The sequence below is a fragment of the Homarus americanus genome, unplaced genomic scaffold (assembly GCF_018991925.1).
Source record: "Homarus americanus isolate GMGI-L3 unplaced genomic scaffold, GMGI_Hamer_2.0 scaffold44060, whole genome shotgun sequence".
Taxonomy (NCBI): Eukaryota; Metazoa; Arthropoda; class Malacostraca; order Decapoda; family Nephropidae; genus Homarus; species Homarus americanus.
In genome coordinates this window covers 1,139,918-1,156,596 of record NW_024756871.1, presented here as the reverse complement: position 1 = coordinate 1,156,596, position 16,679 = coordinate 1,139,918, and the positions used below count along the sequence as shown (strand labels likewise).

General features: G+C 43.4%; 3 protein-coding genes across 3 annotated transcripts in view; all 3 read left to right on the top strand.

The window, feature by feature from the left end:
- The window catches only part of LOC121856949, a 17,857-nt gene extending 14,673 nt beyond the window's left edge, over positions 1-3,184 (top strand). Inside the window, exon 4 of the mRNA XM_042352740.1 lies at positions 2,962-3,184. Within this exon, the coding sequence (XP_042208674.1) occupies positions 2,962-3,184 (223 nt within the window). The remainder of the gene's footprint in view (positions 1-2,961) is intronic.
- Positions 1-16,679, top strand: part of LOC121857004 (organic cation transporter protein-like) — a 70,512-nt gene that overhangs the window by 27,278 nt on the left and 26,555 nt on the right. The window lies entirely within an intron of this gene.
- The window catches only part of LOC121857003 (organic cation transporter protein-like), a 13,433-nt gene continuing 2,982 nt past the window's right edge, over positions 6,229-16,679 (top strand). Inside the window, exons 1-8 of the mRNA XM_042352804.1 lie at positions 6,229-6,481; positions 6,729-6,864; positions 7,277-7,463; positions 8,976-9,079; positions 9,794-9,948; positions 10,427-10,595; positions 16,164-16,311; positions 16,640-16,679. The exon at positions 16,640-16,679 is cut by the window's right edge and continues 154 nt beyond it. Coding sequence (XP_042208738.1) covers positions 6,247-6,481; positions 6,729-6,864; positions 7,277-7,463; positions 8,976-9,079; positions 9,794-9,948; positions 10,427-10,595; positions 16,164-16,311; positions 16,640-16,679 — 1,174 coding nt within the window. The 5' untranslated portion in view covers positions 6,229-6,246. The remainder of the gene's footprint in view (positions 6,482-6,728; positions 6,865-7,276; positions 7,464-8,975; positions 9,080-9,793; positions 9,949-10,426; positions 10,596-16,163; positions 16,312-16,639) is intronic.

The following is a 16,679-nucleotide window of genomic DNA, read 5'->3' as shown; positions in this document are numbered from 1 at the left end:
ACGCAGTTCAATTCTGGTCACGGTATTATAGAATGGATATAGAATCGTTGGAAAGAATTCAGAGGCGAATGACAAAACTAATCCAGGGCATTAGGAACCTTGAGTACAGAGACAGGTTAAAGCATCTTAATTTGCACTCCCTCGAGAAACGTAGAGTGAGGGGCGATGCGATCGAGGTGTATAAATGGAAGTCAAGGCTTAACCAAAGGGGACATTACAAAGTTACTCAAACTTTCCAACCAGGAGCGAACTCGTAACAATGGTTTTAAATTAGACAAATTTAGATTTGGGCGCGAAATAGGTAAACATTGGTTTGTAAATAGAGTAGTGGACGACTGGAACAAGTTACCAAATATCATCATTAACTCGAATACGCTGGATAGCTTGAAACTTAGGTTGGATGGATATATGAGCAATAGGGACTGGGTGTAAATGGGACTGCCCAGTATGGGCCAATAGGCCCGTTGCAGTTTCCTTCATTCTTTTGTTCTTATGTTCTTCTTAAGTCAGCCAAGATGTCTTTTTATCTCATGAAAGTGCACGGCCTCCATTTGCCTAGTGAGGAGGCAGCTGAGATAATTAATAACCACTTTGCTACCATATGTCATACCCTACCCAGTCTTGACCTCACTCTCCTCCCAGCTTACTTACCTTCCCCCCCCCCATCCCTCTCAGTGTTCAACCATTTGAAATTGCCAACAAACTCCTGAAATTTAAATCCAAATGCTCCACAATCCCAATTGACCTCCCAATCAAAATTTAGAAGGAGTCTGTAGTCGAACTTGCCACCCCTCTCTGTTCTATTATTAATGCATCCCTCAGACAAAGAAAATGCCCTAGTGAATGGTAAACCGCATTTTTCACCCCTATCCGCAAAGTTCCCACCCCACAGCCCCCTTAACGACCTCAGGCCAGTTGCCATTACCCCCATAACCAGTCTACTCTGTGAAGACTGTTTTTGAGTGGGCATTATCTCGTATTTATCAGTCAATTGATCCACATCAATTTGGCAATATGAAAACCTCCTCTACATCACACTACTTAGTTAGTTTCCTGGATTTCCTGCAGAAAAACCTGCAGAAACTTAAGACATCACTGGCCGTGGCCCTTGTTGACTTCAGGAAGTCTTTTGACCTTGTTGATCACAGCACTGTTATCAACAAGGCCATTGAACTAGGGCTGCACACCAACCTGGTCTCATGGCTCACAGATTTCCTGAGTGAGAGTCATCATCCAGTCAGGTACCAGGGTTTTGTCTCCACATTTCAACACCTCACCTAAGGTGTTCCCCAGGGGACCAAGATGGGACCACTGTGCTTCCTAATCCTGATCAACGACGCTCTGTCGGACACTCCTCACAGGTGGAAGTACGTGGATGACTGCACTGTGGGGGTTTCAGTGGACAATACCTTACCGGACTACTCATCGCTACAAGGCACTTTGGACAGGCTACAGGCATGGACTACGGAGAGCAAGGTCACCATCAACCACACCAAAACCGTAGTCATGCACACCAATACCGCCACCACTCCAGTGCAAGCTCCAGCAGTCACAGTGGGTGCCCATCCTCTCCAGTTAGTGCAGTCTGCCAAACTCCTGGGTGTTACCATAGACCACAAACTGGACTGGAAGACCCATGTAAACACAATCAAGGCAGCCTCATACCGACTCTACATGCTACGACGACTCAGGTCACTTGGGGCACCCACGCCAGAGCTGAGGACTATCTACAACGCCTTTATGCTCCCCAAATTAACGTATGCGTCTCCAGCCTGGTCGTCTTCTCTCAACTCTACCCAACAACGTCAGCTAGAGAAGGTACAGAAAAGGGCCTGTAGAATCATGCTCGGCGCAGACTACTCCGGCTACAACAACGCTCTCTCCACCCTGGAAATGCCATCCCTCAGAGACCTCCACCACCAAGCACTAGCAAGGTTTGGCAGTGGACTACAGCACCATCCACGTCATCGCTCTTGCCACCGGCAGTCCCCCGCCCACCTCGCGCAGTCCGCCACTACAACAAAATTCAGCCCATAAAAGCCGGCATTGATAGATATAAGAATAGCAGCATCCCATCTATTGTTAAAATAATAAACAACTCCTGATTTATGTATTGTACAGCCCTGTAAATGTATTGAACGCATATCATTATGTCTAAATCACATGTAAGTTTGTATATTTTCAGCCACCGGCTGGAACTCTATCAATAAACCGTTTATTATTATTATTATTATTAATTATTATTATTATTATTATTATTATTATTATTATTTTTATTATTTACTGTATGTTGTTAACCTTCACACACACACACACACACACACACACACACACACGATGTTAACCTTCACACACACACACACACACACACACATGAAGTTAACCTTCACACACAAGTTGTTAACCTTCACATACACACACACACATGTTGTTAACCTTCACACACACTAATGCTGGTGGAATCCAGTACAGCGTGGAATTAATATGACTCAGATTTATTTCAATATTCGATTTTGAAAGAAACCCAAGACATCACGAGGTAAGTAAACACGAAAACAGGACGTGACATAACAATGTGAAATTAATTTAGATAAATATTAATTTTGAAAATCCAAGAACTGTTGATGTTTACATGTAGTGAGATAAATTTAACGTTTGGTAATTCCGTCGATATATAAATTGTTTCTAGTGAATAAACGATATTTGTAAAGAGTTAATTAATAATTCCTTGGATAAACATTTTAACGGGGGATACATGAAGCAGTAAACGGCAAAAACAGTTGTAATGATTATGACTATGAGTTATTCATCTAAAGTGAGCCAGACGTCCTTGGATCATCCTAGAACCTGGGTCAGTGGTTCCCATACTCGGGGTAGGATATAACTCATGGGTTCGCCTTGGCCTTACTATTCTACACTGTAATAAAAATATATGCCTAAGATCAAACCCAGTGGCTCCAGGAATACAAGGAGACCGCTACACATGAACCATACGGCGGTCGGCAAAGTTAAAAAGAAAACTTATGATTTCGAGACGTGGGTTAGGACAAATGGTGAGCAGGACAGGGGGATGCATGCCGGATCGAGGAACCAAACAAAAGCAGAGAGTAGAAGGGCTGAAAAAGAGTTCCAGAGGCAGATTGCTAGTGAGGTCAAGCCAACCCCAAAGGCTTTTTTCCGCTAAGCAAAGTCGAGATTAAAAACACGAGTAGGCATATCGGACCTGCATGAGGCTTGAAGATGGTAGTTATTCAGATTCTGACCAGGATAAGGCGGAGGAGTTGAATTTTTTTTTCATCGCTGTTCACAATAGAGGATGCGAACGAACTTTCTGCGTTTGAGGAAAGACGGTTTGACACAGAGCTGACCCACATTGTGTTCACAGAAGAGAATATAAGAAATAAATTGTCAAAGGTAAAGATTTACAAGAGTCCCGACCCTGAAATGGTGCATCCCAGAGTGTTAAGAGAACTGTGTAACGAGCTTGTGGAGCCCCTGAAGATCCTGTTCTGCAAAGGCCTGCAGGAGCAAAAGGTCCCCGACGACTGGAAAATGGCTTATGTGAATCCTATATTCAAGAAGGGCGATCGTCACTCCGCGAATAATTATGGACCAGTGAACCTGACCGGCATAGTATAAAAAATACTAGAGAGCATCATCGTAAGAGATGCCATGGTGGAACATCTGCTACAAAACAACCTTGTAAAGGAATGCCAACATGGTTTTATGCTGGGAAGATCCTGCTTAAAATAATTATTCAAGGTACTTGATGTTTAGACTCAAATTGTAGAACAAGGCGGAAATATCGACATTGAATACCTAGATTTTGCCAAGGCTTTCGACAGTGTACTCCATGAAAGGCTGAAAATTAAACTGGAAAGGTACGGGATTCGGGGAAGTGTCCTAGTGTAGATCGGAGGTTTTCTGCATTACCGCAAACAGTACGTGGTGATAAATGGTACGAAATGGTATCCCGCGAGTCATAGGTGTGACTCGCGGGATACCACAGGGCAGTGTATTGGGCCCGTTGTTGTTTGTCTGTTTCATTAATATGCCAGAAGCTATACACTCCTTCCTACAAATGTTAGCGGACGTTGCCAAGTTATTTAGGGAAATTAAGAACCAAATAGACTGTGGAGATCTGCAGAAAGAGCTCTATGAGCTTCAAGAATGGTCGAAGAAATGGTTGCTAAGATTCAATGTCACGAAGTGCAAAAGGATGCATCTGGGTCGCACCAATAGTAAGGAGGCGTATCACATGTCCCAACTGGATGAAGAGACTGCATTAATTGAGACCGAATGTGGAAAGGACCTGGGTGTGTATGTCGACAATGAACTTAAGTTATCTGGCCATTGTGAGAAGAAGGTGAATCAGGCAACGAAACTAGTAGGTCTTATAAGAAGGTCGTTTAGTTATCTGGATGGTCCGTCGCTCGTCACGATCTTCAAGAGTGAGGTGCTTCCCCGTCTGGAGTATTGTCATCCCGTCTAGACCCAGAGGTTTGCTAGATATTGTCAATTGATTGAAAATGTTCAAAGGATGGGAGTGGTGCCTGCTCTACGGAACCTCCGTTACCCAGAGAGATTGGAGCACCTGCAACTACCTAGCTTACACTACAGACGGGCGAGGGACGATCTAATCGAAGTGTATAAACATCTCAGGGGGCACTACTGGTCGAATGTACATACCTGGAGCTGGTGGACGTCCGCTCAACAAGGGGTCACGGCTCAAGGTTGAAGAAGCCGCTAGTCCAGAAAGCTGTGAGGGCATTTTTTTTCTGATCGAGAATTGTGAACTCTTGGAACAACCTACCAGAGTGATGTGACGGCACTGAGTGTGAGTTCATTCAAGACCAGACTTGACCAACACTAGTGCAAGTTCCGATATATTCAGGAGCCAGTGCATGCCCAGTATCTGCCAACAGTGAGTATCAGAGACGCGACCGACCGCCCAAGCGGCTAACGAACCGATCAGTGGCGAAGAGGATTAAAGTAAAAAGTCAAAGTAATGTCACACCGTTTTATAAAACAGCAAAGTTACCGATATGATATTTAAAGAAAAATATTGTAACGCGTACTATACGTAATGGGGTGGGGATTTAATGGGAGGAACTTGGATAATGTTGTTGTTATAATGTTATTACTGTGATTCAACAACGAAGGTTAATAATACACTAGTCCAACAACATTAAAAATTATGTAGGTTAATGTTGATTCCTATAAACTAACACTCCCCACGAAATATCATATTTAAGTCCACTGTTTGTATATGTGGTTTGTTTTCGCTGTCATAGGGGTTTACTGTAACAGGTAAATAATAATAATAATAATAATAATAATAATAATAATAAGATCAGGGCAAGAAGGTCATCGTAAATGGCGTCGTACACCCCATGACTGTTCTTGTGACCCACATCGGGGACTGGGGGGCGAAAATTTAATAATTATTCATAGTAAATACTATTTATAATAAAAAGTAAAACCAAATATTAATGATAATAACAAAAATAATAATAATAACACTGTAATAATAATAATAATAATAATAATAATAATAATAATAATAATGAACTATAAAAAAATAAAAAATAAATAAATAAATAAAATAGTGAAAAACGCTAAATGTATGTTGGTATGTTGTGTTGTCAAGTGAGAGAAACAATTGAGACCCTGCAATTGTGTGTACTGTAAATGAGGCAGAAAGTCAGCTCAGCAACCTGAGACTTGGTCACAATTTCTTGATGCCATATCGCGGCAGGGTCTACCATTAGACAACACATTATGCTTCCAATATCTTCCCTGGCGGCAGTACCTCCCTGTTTGGTAGCTGCCTACTACCTGTTTATTGCAATGCCGCGATTATGTATACATACTGCAGGACTTCTCCAGTCTCCATCTTTCTTTTTTATGAACATCTCGGCATGTAGATAATTACAATAATCTATACGTGAGGACTAAGGCGTATTATTAGTTAGAACTTAACTTAAACAACGATATAAAAGAAACAGACAAAGTTTTAACATACTGTATAATAATTTATTCCGATTTAGTTACAGAACAAATAAATTAATTCTTTTTAGATAAGACGTCCATTGCTCTTTCAGGGTTTATCGGACGACGTTTATCTCAAGTAAGCAAGGCACACAACCACACACAATATATGAGAGAGAGATAAATAATATTTACTTATATATCGCTCTATTTACTCAGTTTTATTCTTTCAGACAAAATTAAAACATTTCGGAGATGGACGAAGGGGAGAAGATGAAAGAAGCGATCACAGAGGTGAAGGAAGATCCCCAGGAGTTGAAAGAAGGGAAGGAAGTGGTCCAGGAGGAGAAAGATGGGAAGGAAGTGGTCCAGGGGGAGAAAGATGGGAAGGAAGGAGACCTCTCGTGGGTCAACACCTTCGAGGACCTGTTGGAGGTAGTGGGCACCAACGGCCGCTGGAATATCCTTATGTTCATCATGTGTGTCACCTGTGAGTGTCCATCTGAGTCACTCTCTGAGTCACTTCTTGGTTTAATAACTAAACTAAGCGTCCACTGACTCACTAGGCTAAAGGATAGGCTAGGCTAGGTTAGGTTAGGTTAGGTTAGGTTAGGTTAGGTTAGGTTAGGGTGGTTAATCCTTAGGCGAAATATGCTAGGGTGTTAATATTCATGTGATACAACTACAGTAAACACACGGGTACTGGGAGTATAGGTCGAGTGTCTTCCTCTTAACAGCGGTGGCGATATCGCCGCTACAAACTTTGTCCTACCAGTTCCTCGGGGCGACACCTGACTACTGGTGCCACATCGCCCCCCTGGTAGAGGCCAACTGGACGGACCAACAGATACTCTCCCTCGCCATTCCTTACAGGTAAGACCTCGTTCTTAGTATTCGTAAGGAAGGAAGCTCTTCCCCTCACCATCATGATCCTCTACACCTCTTCAGTGAAACTGTTTAAATGAGCAAATTTTATCATGTATGAATAAATTTCCTTTAAGTTATTGTAAAAAGTAACTCAAAGTCCTTCTTGAGGAGGCGATTTGGGCCTTTATGACACCTAAGCTTTTTTAAGAAACAAGAGTAAGTTACACTAGTATACCCTGGAGGAGAAAAAGAAATCGAATGCGTTCACAAATCACCCCATTCCTTTTTCTATCATGGCAAGTAGCTACCCTGCCACGACCTTAGTTCTTACCCACAGACAAGGTTTATAAGCCTTGCCCACAGCAACTGTTTAAATTTACACAAGTAAACATGTTATCATCCGGGTATTTGGTTGCAGCAACTCTACAGGGAAGTATGAAGGATGCCAGATGCGCAACTACAACTACACGGCTGCGGCGCTGCTGGGATACGAAGCCACCATGAAGGACCCTTCCCTTGTACAGCATGGGAACACCACCACCATCATCAAATGCTCAGCCAGAGACTTTAACCACTCCCAGTACTCCTCCACCGTCGTCACTGAGGTTAGTTTAGGAAGCACATTTCAACAGGTTAGGATCCGTGTTGCCACATACAAGCTTGTTCCTACTGTATAACTATAAGCGGTTAATAGCCAGAGGAGCGTACTATTTATAGCAGGCAACCAAACATAGAGACGCGCCTCACCGTATTCGTCTCTGTAATATGGTTCTCGACCAACTTCCCTATATTTCTCTGGCAGTTGATAAGTATAATCCTGTGGAAATTCAGTTTTAAGCTGGCAGTAGTTAAACAGAATCACAGTTTATGTTAGGATGGCTGGAAGCTTCGGGTAATCGGTTTTATTGTCACTTATAGCGGGTAATCAAGTTTGTTTATCTACCAAGCGCGTTCACTGAGCACCTCGCCACATCCTTCGTGTGAAAATATCGACAGATTTTCTTAAAACTTATAGAGACATCACTGCTCCTATACACGCAGATGATATTAATGTATAGGCCGGTCTGGGATTACTCGTTTGAATTTTGGTGACCAGAAATATTCGTGTTCTAGTTTAAGGGAGTGACTTTCCACCCTGCCTTTACTGAGCTCTGCCAGGAATATATAAAATTTTGGGTGCTGTGCACTTTCGTTTAGCAGATATTTCATTTTAAGTATTGAGTTTATTCTAGGTATTTACATCATTTTAAGTATTGACTTCAATTTACGTATTGAAAATAATTTACATATTCATTCCATTTTAGGGATTAATTTTTTACTTTACTTTAGGTATTTGCAATTTTAAGTACTGTCTTTAGTTTAGGCAAGGTTATTTTTGGAGTTGACTACATTAGGTTATCTTGCTGTACTAGGGTGTTTCAGCTACCCTAAATTATTTTAGTTTATTTTTTTTTTTTGTGGGGGTGGGGGGGGGATTAGCCCACCCGGGCACAGGCCAATGACCCACATCAGGGCCTGGGGGCGAAGAGATACAATAATAATGATAATAATAATAATAATAATAATAATAATAATAATAATAATAATAATAATAATAATAATAATAATAATAATAATAATAATAATAATAATAATAATAATAATAATAATAATAATAAAATACTAAAAATATAAACAAAATCAATAGTAAGAAACGATAGATGTTATGTTGCGCTGTCAAAGAAAGAGAAACAATTAAGACCCAGCAAATGTGTGTAAATGAGGCAGAAAGTCGGATCAGTAACTTGGGACTTGGTCACAATTTTTGTGATGCCTCAGGGTAGCAGGGCCTACCATAGGCAATACATTATGCTTCCAATATCTTACCAGGTAGTAGTACCTCCCTCTTTGATATCTGCCTAGTACGTACTACCAACATGAACTATAGCTGTATTTGACAAACTACGCATTCAACTCAAGAGCGAATAAGGATACAATTACCTACAAAAATATTCACAGCTCGAGACATGTGAGTGATTATCACAAAGCGTTTCTTGTTTCCGGTTTTAATTTCGGTTTATCTATTTGTGTGTATATTTCTATGGCGTGGTGTGACCTGGTGGGCGTGGGTGCGATAGTGGGACCTGGTGTGCGACCGTCGGGTGCTGTACTCTACCACCCAGGGCGTGGTGGAGGGAGGCAACATCGTCACCTGCCTTGTCTTTGGCTACCTTATGGATACGTAAGTGTTAGAAGCTCTATAAGTCAATGTTGGCAGCCCTGTAACCCAGTGTTGGTATCCCTTGTAAACCAATGACGCACGCCTGTAACTAAGAGATGCCATGAATGTCGGTACTCCTGCAACTAACGCCCCACTGATGTTGTTAATATTGAGGATGCTCTAACTTATTAAGCCAAAGAGACATTTTAACTACCTTTAAGATTATATAGTTTAGAAGTACCTTTGACCATTCTTCCGAAAACAGGAGATTGTTGTCTGTATAAACAAGGATGTACATCTACGTAACTTGTGATTATGTGAACTTCAAGGACGCATTTGTTCATCCATGCCTCAAACACAACTTAAAAAATTTCCACGACACTATTTCCCTTAATGTCTGGTTATGTTCCAATGGAACATTTGTTTCAATACTTACGAACAGTATCGTTGAAAATTCTAAGGTATCGCTTAACATTTGCGTTTCGATTATATCCTCCTGGGTCCAGTTGGCCGTTTACTTTTGCAACTTGCTGTATTATCATCGACTTGCGAGTATCACTCAACTTCATTCACAAGTCCACCTCAACGCCACACTTACCTCAACACTCATGAAAAATTGCCATCACAATATTGAAGTATTGTAACAATAACAAACTAACAGTGTGTCTAATTATATCTCGTTAGAGCATTTACAGTTTTTCCAAAGAGATCTAATGCCTCGCTCTTGGTACACAGGTTCGGACGTCGTCCAATAGTGCTGGTGTGTGTGGTTATCAAAATCCTGACAGGTTTCTTGGCTGCTGCCTCGCCCACCCTCGAGGTTTACATTCTGCTCAAGTTCCTTGTCGCTGCCACTGACGCCGGGACATATCTTAGCATCTTCGTGTTCGGTAAGTTTGTTGTCCAGATGGCTTCCTGAAGCAGGTGTTGACAACATGACTGTCGCATGATCTTTATTATGTGTTAAAAATACAAGAATTGCATAACCCTGTCCGCCTTGTTTGTTTGCCTAGAGAGAGAGGGGGGGGGGGGAAGGGGGCTTCACTGAAATTTCCTGTAAGTTAGGTTAAGTTAGGTATGGTTAAGGTTGGTGTGGTTAGGATAGGACAGGGCTGTTAGATAATGCTTAGGTTATGGTTAGGTTTTACTACTTTACTTCCTGTTTCCTTTCTTTCCTCCTCTCTTTTTTCTCCTTTCTCATTGCATAGTCATTTGCCAGTTTACATCATCATCATCATCATCATCATCGTCGTCGTCGTCGTTATCATAGGATAGGTTGTGCTAAAACCGAGAGACTCAATGGTCGCTTGTACGGTTTTTGTCTTGTCCAGAAAAACTTGTAACCCACTTTCCTTCCTTCCTCGTCAGTGATGGAGATGTGTGCTATCAAATACCGAGCAGCAGTGGGTTGTCTTGTAGCAATACCGTGGGCCATAGGATACATGATAACCCCTGGTATAGCCTATCTGGTGCGTCCTTGGAGGTGGCTCCAGTTTGCCTACGCCTTGCCTTCCCTCTACTGCATCATCTACTTCTGGTGAGTCTACTGCCCGCATCATTTACGTGTATTGAATGGAATACTGTCACCAGTGCTACGAAGGGTATTTTCTTAATCTGAGTCCACACATATTACTACTATTTTTTTTTAACGTGGCGTCCAACCTCTCCCAACAGCCACACCTTCGCCGCCATTTTATGACCTGAAAATTAACTATCCTAATACATAAGTAGCTACCCTAGCTGTGTTGAGTTAGTTGAGCCGCAGGTCTATACGGCATTCAGTGACTGATGCCTCGTAGTCGATATCTGCGACTGTTGTCGGCTTTGAGGCCGATGCTCTCGTTCCTCTGAGGCAGAGCAGTGACGACCTAAGCATAGAGAAGGACAGTCGACATCTCAAACAGGCTGTAACATAAATTCTGGGCTGTTGCTTCTGTTCAGATAATACCTCCGCGAGTCTGGCATAGAAGCATCTTGCACCAGAGAAGTGAAGCTTCCTTGATCAACGTTCTGAATTCTCTCCCTCATATGCCCTAATCTTGTTGTTCACGTTCCTCCTGTGTGCAGCATCGAGAGCTAGGTTGCGGTGACATGCGGCGATGGGATAAAAAATCCTTATGTCGAAGACGGCTCGCTGTCCCCTCATCCAGAATACATGAGCACTGAAGTCAACACAGGCTTCGTTTTATGTGTTTGAAATCCCGAGTTGGAAATCCTCACCGTCCAATGGAAGGAGGGGGAGGTTATACCCTGACATCACGACAGATTTCCTTCAACATATTTGCAGTGAGATCCCTTACTTCGTCGAGCCTCATGCTTACCATGGCGTCGTCAATGTTGTAGGAAGAGCCACACACGCATTGGGAGGGCAAACCTTCCACTGACCTACCGTACTTCAGAGCAATGGCATCTGTAAATTCTTGTTTGTTACGACTGAAACCTTTTGCCCTTATCGGTAACGTAATTAGCCAGTTCGAGGCGCCATCACCTGTGCTATAGCTACTTTTTTTTTTAATTCTCTGGCACTTGCAACATCAGTTGCTGCAACTTATCACTTTGGCCGTGCTGTCGTTCTGTCGTAATGGACCGTTGGACTTGTTTACTTCGCTGGTATCCACCTCACCTGTTGCGTTCTGATCTATTATTTGGTCGGTGAGGGCTGCCGTGAGCTTGACTGAGTTTTGATGTTCGGTGGCAGCAATATTCTCTGGATTGGTCAATCCCATTCCTCCCAGTGTCGGTGGTAGTGGAAGGATTGACCTTACCACTTGGGTTAAGTGAAGGTGTTTCACTAATTTTGGAAAAAAAACTGACGCTGATGGCTTCTTCCAAAGGGTGGAGGAGGGGTCTGATATTAGGGGTAGTGCACATCAGGTAGTTCCAGCGATGCTCGACTCCATGGGTGAATGCCGCAAAAGCCGCCTGTGGCTCTGTTTTAGCAATATCTGACAGAGCTTGGATTTCTCAAACCCACTCATTTACCTCTCCCGTTACGTACTCGGTCTTGAAGTCCTTCGTGCCGATTACTGCACCTACATGTAGATGTCTTTGGCCGTCCTTTGTTATTTTGACCTCACTTCCACCGAACACCTCCACTGCCCGTTCATAGTGTTCTAGCTTCACAATGAGGAAGGACTTGCTGGCATTTGGGTGGTACCCTATTTGTGGATCATATAATGTTATCAGGTCCCACGACTTTTTGATGTCCTCCACTTTTCCTGCTCCTGTAAGGTCGTCAGCATGCGCCACTTGCTTGACTGCAGTTGTTTTAAACTTTATTGTGTGTTGAGCACGGATAGTCCTATTGCATACATTGTTATTGCAACAGGGTCCCCCTGCGTTGTTCCCTCAGTTGACTGTATGATGGTATCTCCTGTGATAGCCTTGATGCTTGTTATATAGAGGTTTGATGGATTCCTATTTGTGTTTTCAACATACATTGCAAAGCTTGGACACTTCACTTAATCTTGATGTTGTGCAGTGTAGCTTTGCGGTGGATTATGTTGAATGCGTTGGAAGCGTCAACCAGGAAAACTGCCTCACAATCACGCTGCTCAAATATCGTTCTCATGGCGTGAATGGCAGCTTCCCCTCCAGCCTGGTGGCCAGTACATACTTGCAGGTTGCCTGCAGCTGCCCTGACATCATCCTTTACCATCTCCATCATGCATTTTCCGATGATCCGCCTCAGCACTTTCCCTACCCCTATAGGCCTACATCCTGGAGTCTTATCCAGGGGAATGAGGCGGCAGGCCGTCAGAGCGTGAAGGTGGAGGCAGCACGAGGTTGCTAGCTTTCTTGCAAGGGCAACGGTGGCATTACAGAGATCACTTGCTATGGCGCCAAACTTAAGGGCCTGCCCCTCCCTGTGTTTTCAGTGGGTTTTTTTCCACACCATCCCAACTGTTATTTTCTCGAATATGACAGCATTTGGCGGGATATAGTCACCCTGGAACCTGATGCCTTCCTCCTTACTACTACTACTACTTTTTTTTTAACGTGGCTCCCACCCTCCCCCAATAGCCACACCTACTACTACTACTACTACTATTACTTTGTAGTCACTCGGAATTGAATATGATCATCCAACCATGAAACAATGATATGAATAATTAAAAATGTCACCTTCTTTGGTGACCTCTGGGGTGACTGGAGAGGCCGATACGGGACTGGCAGGGCAGTCCATAGATGTTACACATGTGGGGGGGGGGGGCTACATATAATGCAGGAGAGGCGACGGCAGCATCTTTCCGGAGTGGGCCCTTGTCTGCCTCGGTAAGCTGTCGGGCTAACTCTTAAGTATTGCCACCTTCCCGTGTGGTGTTCCACCAAGCGTTACTGTGCAAAGTGATCGTCTCCCAGGTGAGTCTTAAGACTATCCTTATTCTTATTCCGTTGACCGCCACCATTACGTTCACCATTCATTAGGTGACTGTAAAGTAGCTGTTTTGGCAGTCTATTGTCGTTCATGCCGGTAACATGGCCAGTCCAACGTTGTTGTTCATGGAAAATGGTAGCCTCGATGCTCCTACAGTTGGTGTCAGCGAGACTGCTGGTTTTTGTTCTCTTTTATTCCCAGCGAACTCGAGGATGGAACGTAGACTACGTTGGTGAAAGTTTTCAAGGGCCTTGAGGTGCCCCGTATATGTGACCCATGTCTCGCTGCCATACAACAGGGCGGGGAGGACTACTGATCGATATACGTGCAGTTTTGTTGATAATTTCAGGTCCATACAGCTGAAGTACAGAGTCTGATAAGGGCATGAGATGCACATCTGATCCGATTTTGAATCTCTTCATCGATTTGTGCGGTGGTGGACAGGTGTGGCAAAGATACTGAAAATGGTTAGCATTAGAGAGGGTAGTGCCGTTAACCTGGATTGATGGTGGAGACGTGGCTGAACCAGGGGCAGGCTGCAAGAGAATCCGAGTCTTATGTACATTCACCTTGAGGCCGAAGTGTGCATACGCATCTGTGTAGATTTTCAGGATCTCCCGTAGGTCGCTTTTAGTGAGAAAAGAAGGTGAGGTCGTCTGTATACTGAAGTTCAATGATGGAAGAAGCCAAGACGTTTTTAACAGCCTGGAGACGTCTTATGTTAAAAGGTCTCTTCATCTGATATTGGATGTCCACCCCGCCGGCTAAAGTGACACTAGGACGAGTAAGGAAGACAGCCAAGAAAATGGAAATGAGAGTTGGTGCCAGTACACATTATTTTTTATTTTTTAACCCCCATTTGAACGGGGAAGTACTCAGACTGGGTGCCATTGTGCAGGACACTGCCGTTCATGCCACTGTGGATTTGTCTCACAATGGCGATGAACTTGTATGGGCAGCCAAAACGACGAAGGGGTTCCCTGTTGACCGAGTCGACGTCCTTAGTAAGGCCGATGAAAGCCCTGTAGAAGTTACGACGCTGTTCTCTGCACTTTTCCTGTATCTACAGGCAGCAAATATTATGTCAGCGGTGCCACGTGATGGTTTAAAGCTACATTGAGATTCTGGGAGGAAGTTTTCCGCCTCAGGATGAAGTCTGTTGAGGAGGACTCGGGTGGTAATAACAAAATTTGTGTGTAAAAGTAATGATAATAATAATAATAATTAACTGTTTATTGAAAGAGCATGGCAGCCGGGTGGCTGAAAATATACAGTTATATAATTGGGGAATGGGTCTTTTGATTGACAAATAATATACAAGTAACATATGAGATGCAAATATGATATATAATAACTAGGTGGTTAGATGGTCATACTACAGGATGTTTCAATGTAGTGACAGTTCAAAGAGGTAAGATTGACTGGGAGTGAATACACTGGTTGATTACAGGTTGTTGATAATTTTTACAGTGGTTGGGACTGGGCTGTTCTTATAGCGATCATTACGTGCTCTTATGGGCTGGATGCGGTTATGGTGTCGAACAGGAATTCGCAGACGAGGGATCTCGGGTGGTAGTAGTAGTCGGTGTACTGTAGAGGATGGTACAGAAACTTCTCACGAAATTTACAGATGGGGTCGTGGTGATAATGAGAGAGAGCCGAGAGGGTTTTATGTGTTGAGCGTTTCTTGATATGTGGAGTAGGAAGGGGAGAGAATAATCTTGCATGCCCTCTTTTGCACTTTTTCTAGATGTTTACTTTGTGTGGCATTTAGGAAGGAAGACCAGGCAGGGAAGGAATAGGTGAGCTTGGGAAGTATGACTGTTAAGTAAACTCTGGGGAGCTCGGGCGCAGGAACTGCGAGGGACTTGAGTTGGCGCGGCAGGTGTCGACAGAAACTGGAGGATTTGACAACTTCACAGATGTGTATTTACCAATTTAGCTTGTTATTTATAGTGACGCCGAGGAGCTTAGTGGAGTCTACTACCTGAAGTGTGTTGGGGCCAAAAGTAATGGAAGGGGGTGGGACAACGTCGGAGGAGAGGTTGATGTGCATAACCATGGTCTTGGTATGGTTGATGGTGATTTGGTTGTTAGTGGCCCAATTTTGGAGACTGTTCAATAAATCCTGGATGGCAGTGTAGACATTGTTCCCAATGTCGTCGATATATTTCCAGCGAGCAGGGGTTTCTCTTAGGGCATCATTGATAAGCATAAGGAAGCAGAGCGGTCCCATCTTGGTGCCTTGGAGGACGCCACAGGTGAGTGACTGAAAAGTGGAGACAGCCCCCCCCGGAAGCGTATTGCTTGGCGTCGGTCACAAAGGAAGTCTGTAAGCCATGGTATAAGACTTCCACGAAACCCAAAGTCGATAGCTTTGTTGATGATTAAATTGTGGTCGACTAGGTCAAATGCTTTGGTGAAGTCAATGACGGCGAGAGCCACAGAAGTTTTTCGTTTTCCCAGATGGCGGTATATGTAGTCGAGAAAGCTGACAAGACAGTGAGTGGTGGAGTTAGATTTCATATTGCCATATTGCTGAGGATCCATGGCGCTTGCAATATCAGCATAAGCCGAGTCAAACACAAAATTTTCACTGATAAAGCTGGGTATTGGGGTGATTGCAATGGGTCGTAGCTCATTTAAGGATTGTGTGTGTGTGTGTGTGTGTGTGTGTGTGTGTCAGCGCTTTTGAACTAGAAATATTAAAACACTACCGTCTTCCAGGCTGTTACCAGATTCACCCCGGTGGTTGATTACTGAGGGTCGCTTTGAGGAAGCTCTGAAGATCATGACCAAGATCGCTAATGTCAATCGGAAACCGCTACCTTCTGACCCCGTCGTCCTCGCTGCTATGGAGAACATCGTTAAGCAGGTCAGACCAGGAACCATAGTGTTCGAGGAAACTAAACCCTGATGGGCTTGAGTTTGAACTCGTCCCATATTTTCTGTCTATCTTTCGGGATTAAACCTCAGAGGTGACGTTTCCTCATCCGCTTCTGATGTTTTATATTGGTCAATACTTTTAAACCCTTAGCTCTATTGGTTTCCTATCTTATATTATCTTCTTCTGGTAAATTACACCTACAAGTAAACTTTTCCTCACCAACTGTTGCTATCCCGTGTTTAGTCAGTATCTCCATCTATCAATCTCTACATTATTTGTATTGACGTCATCCTCAGCAATTTTGCTGCGTTTCCAGGGAACCCATGAGAAGGGGGAAGAATTGACCGACAGAGAGG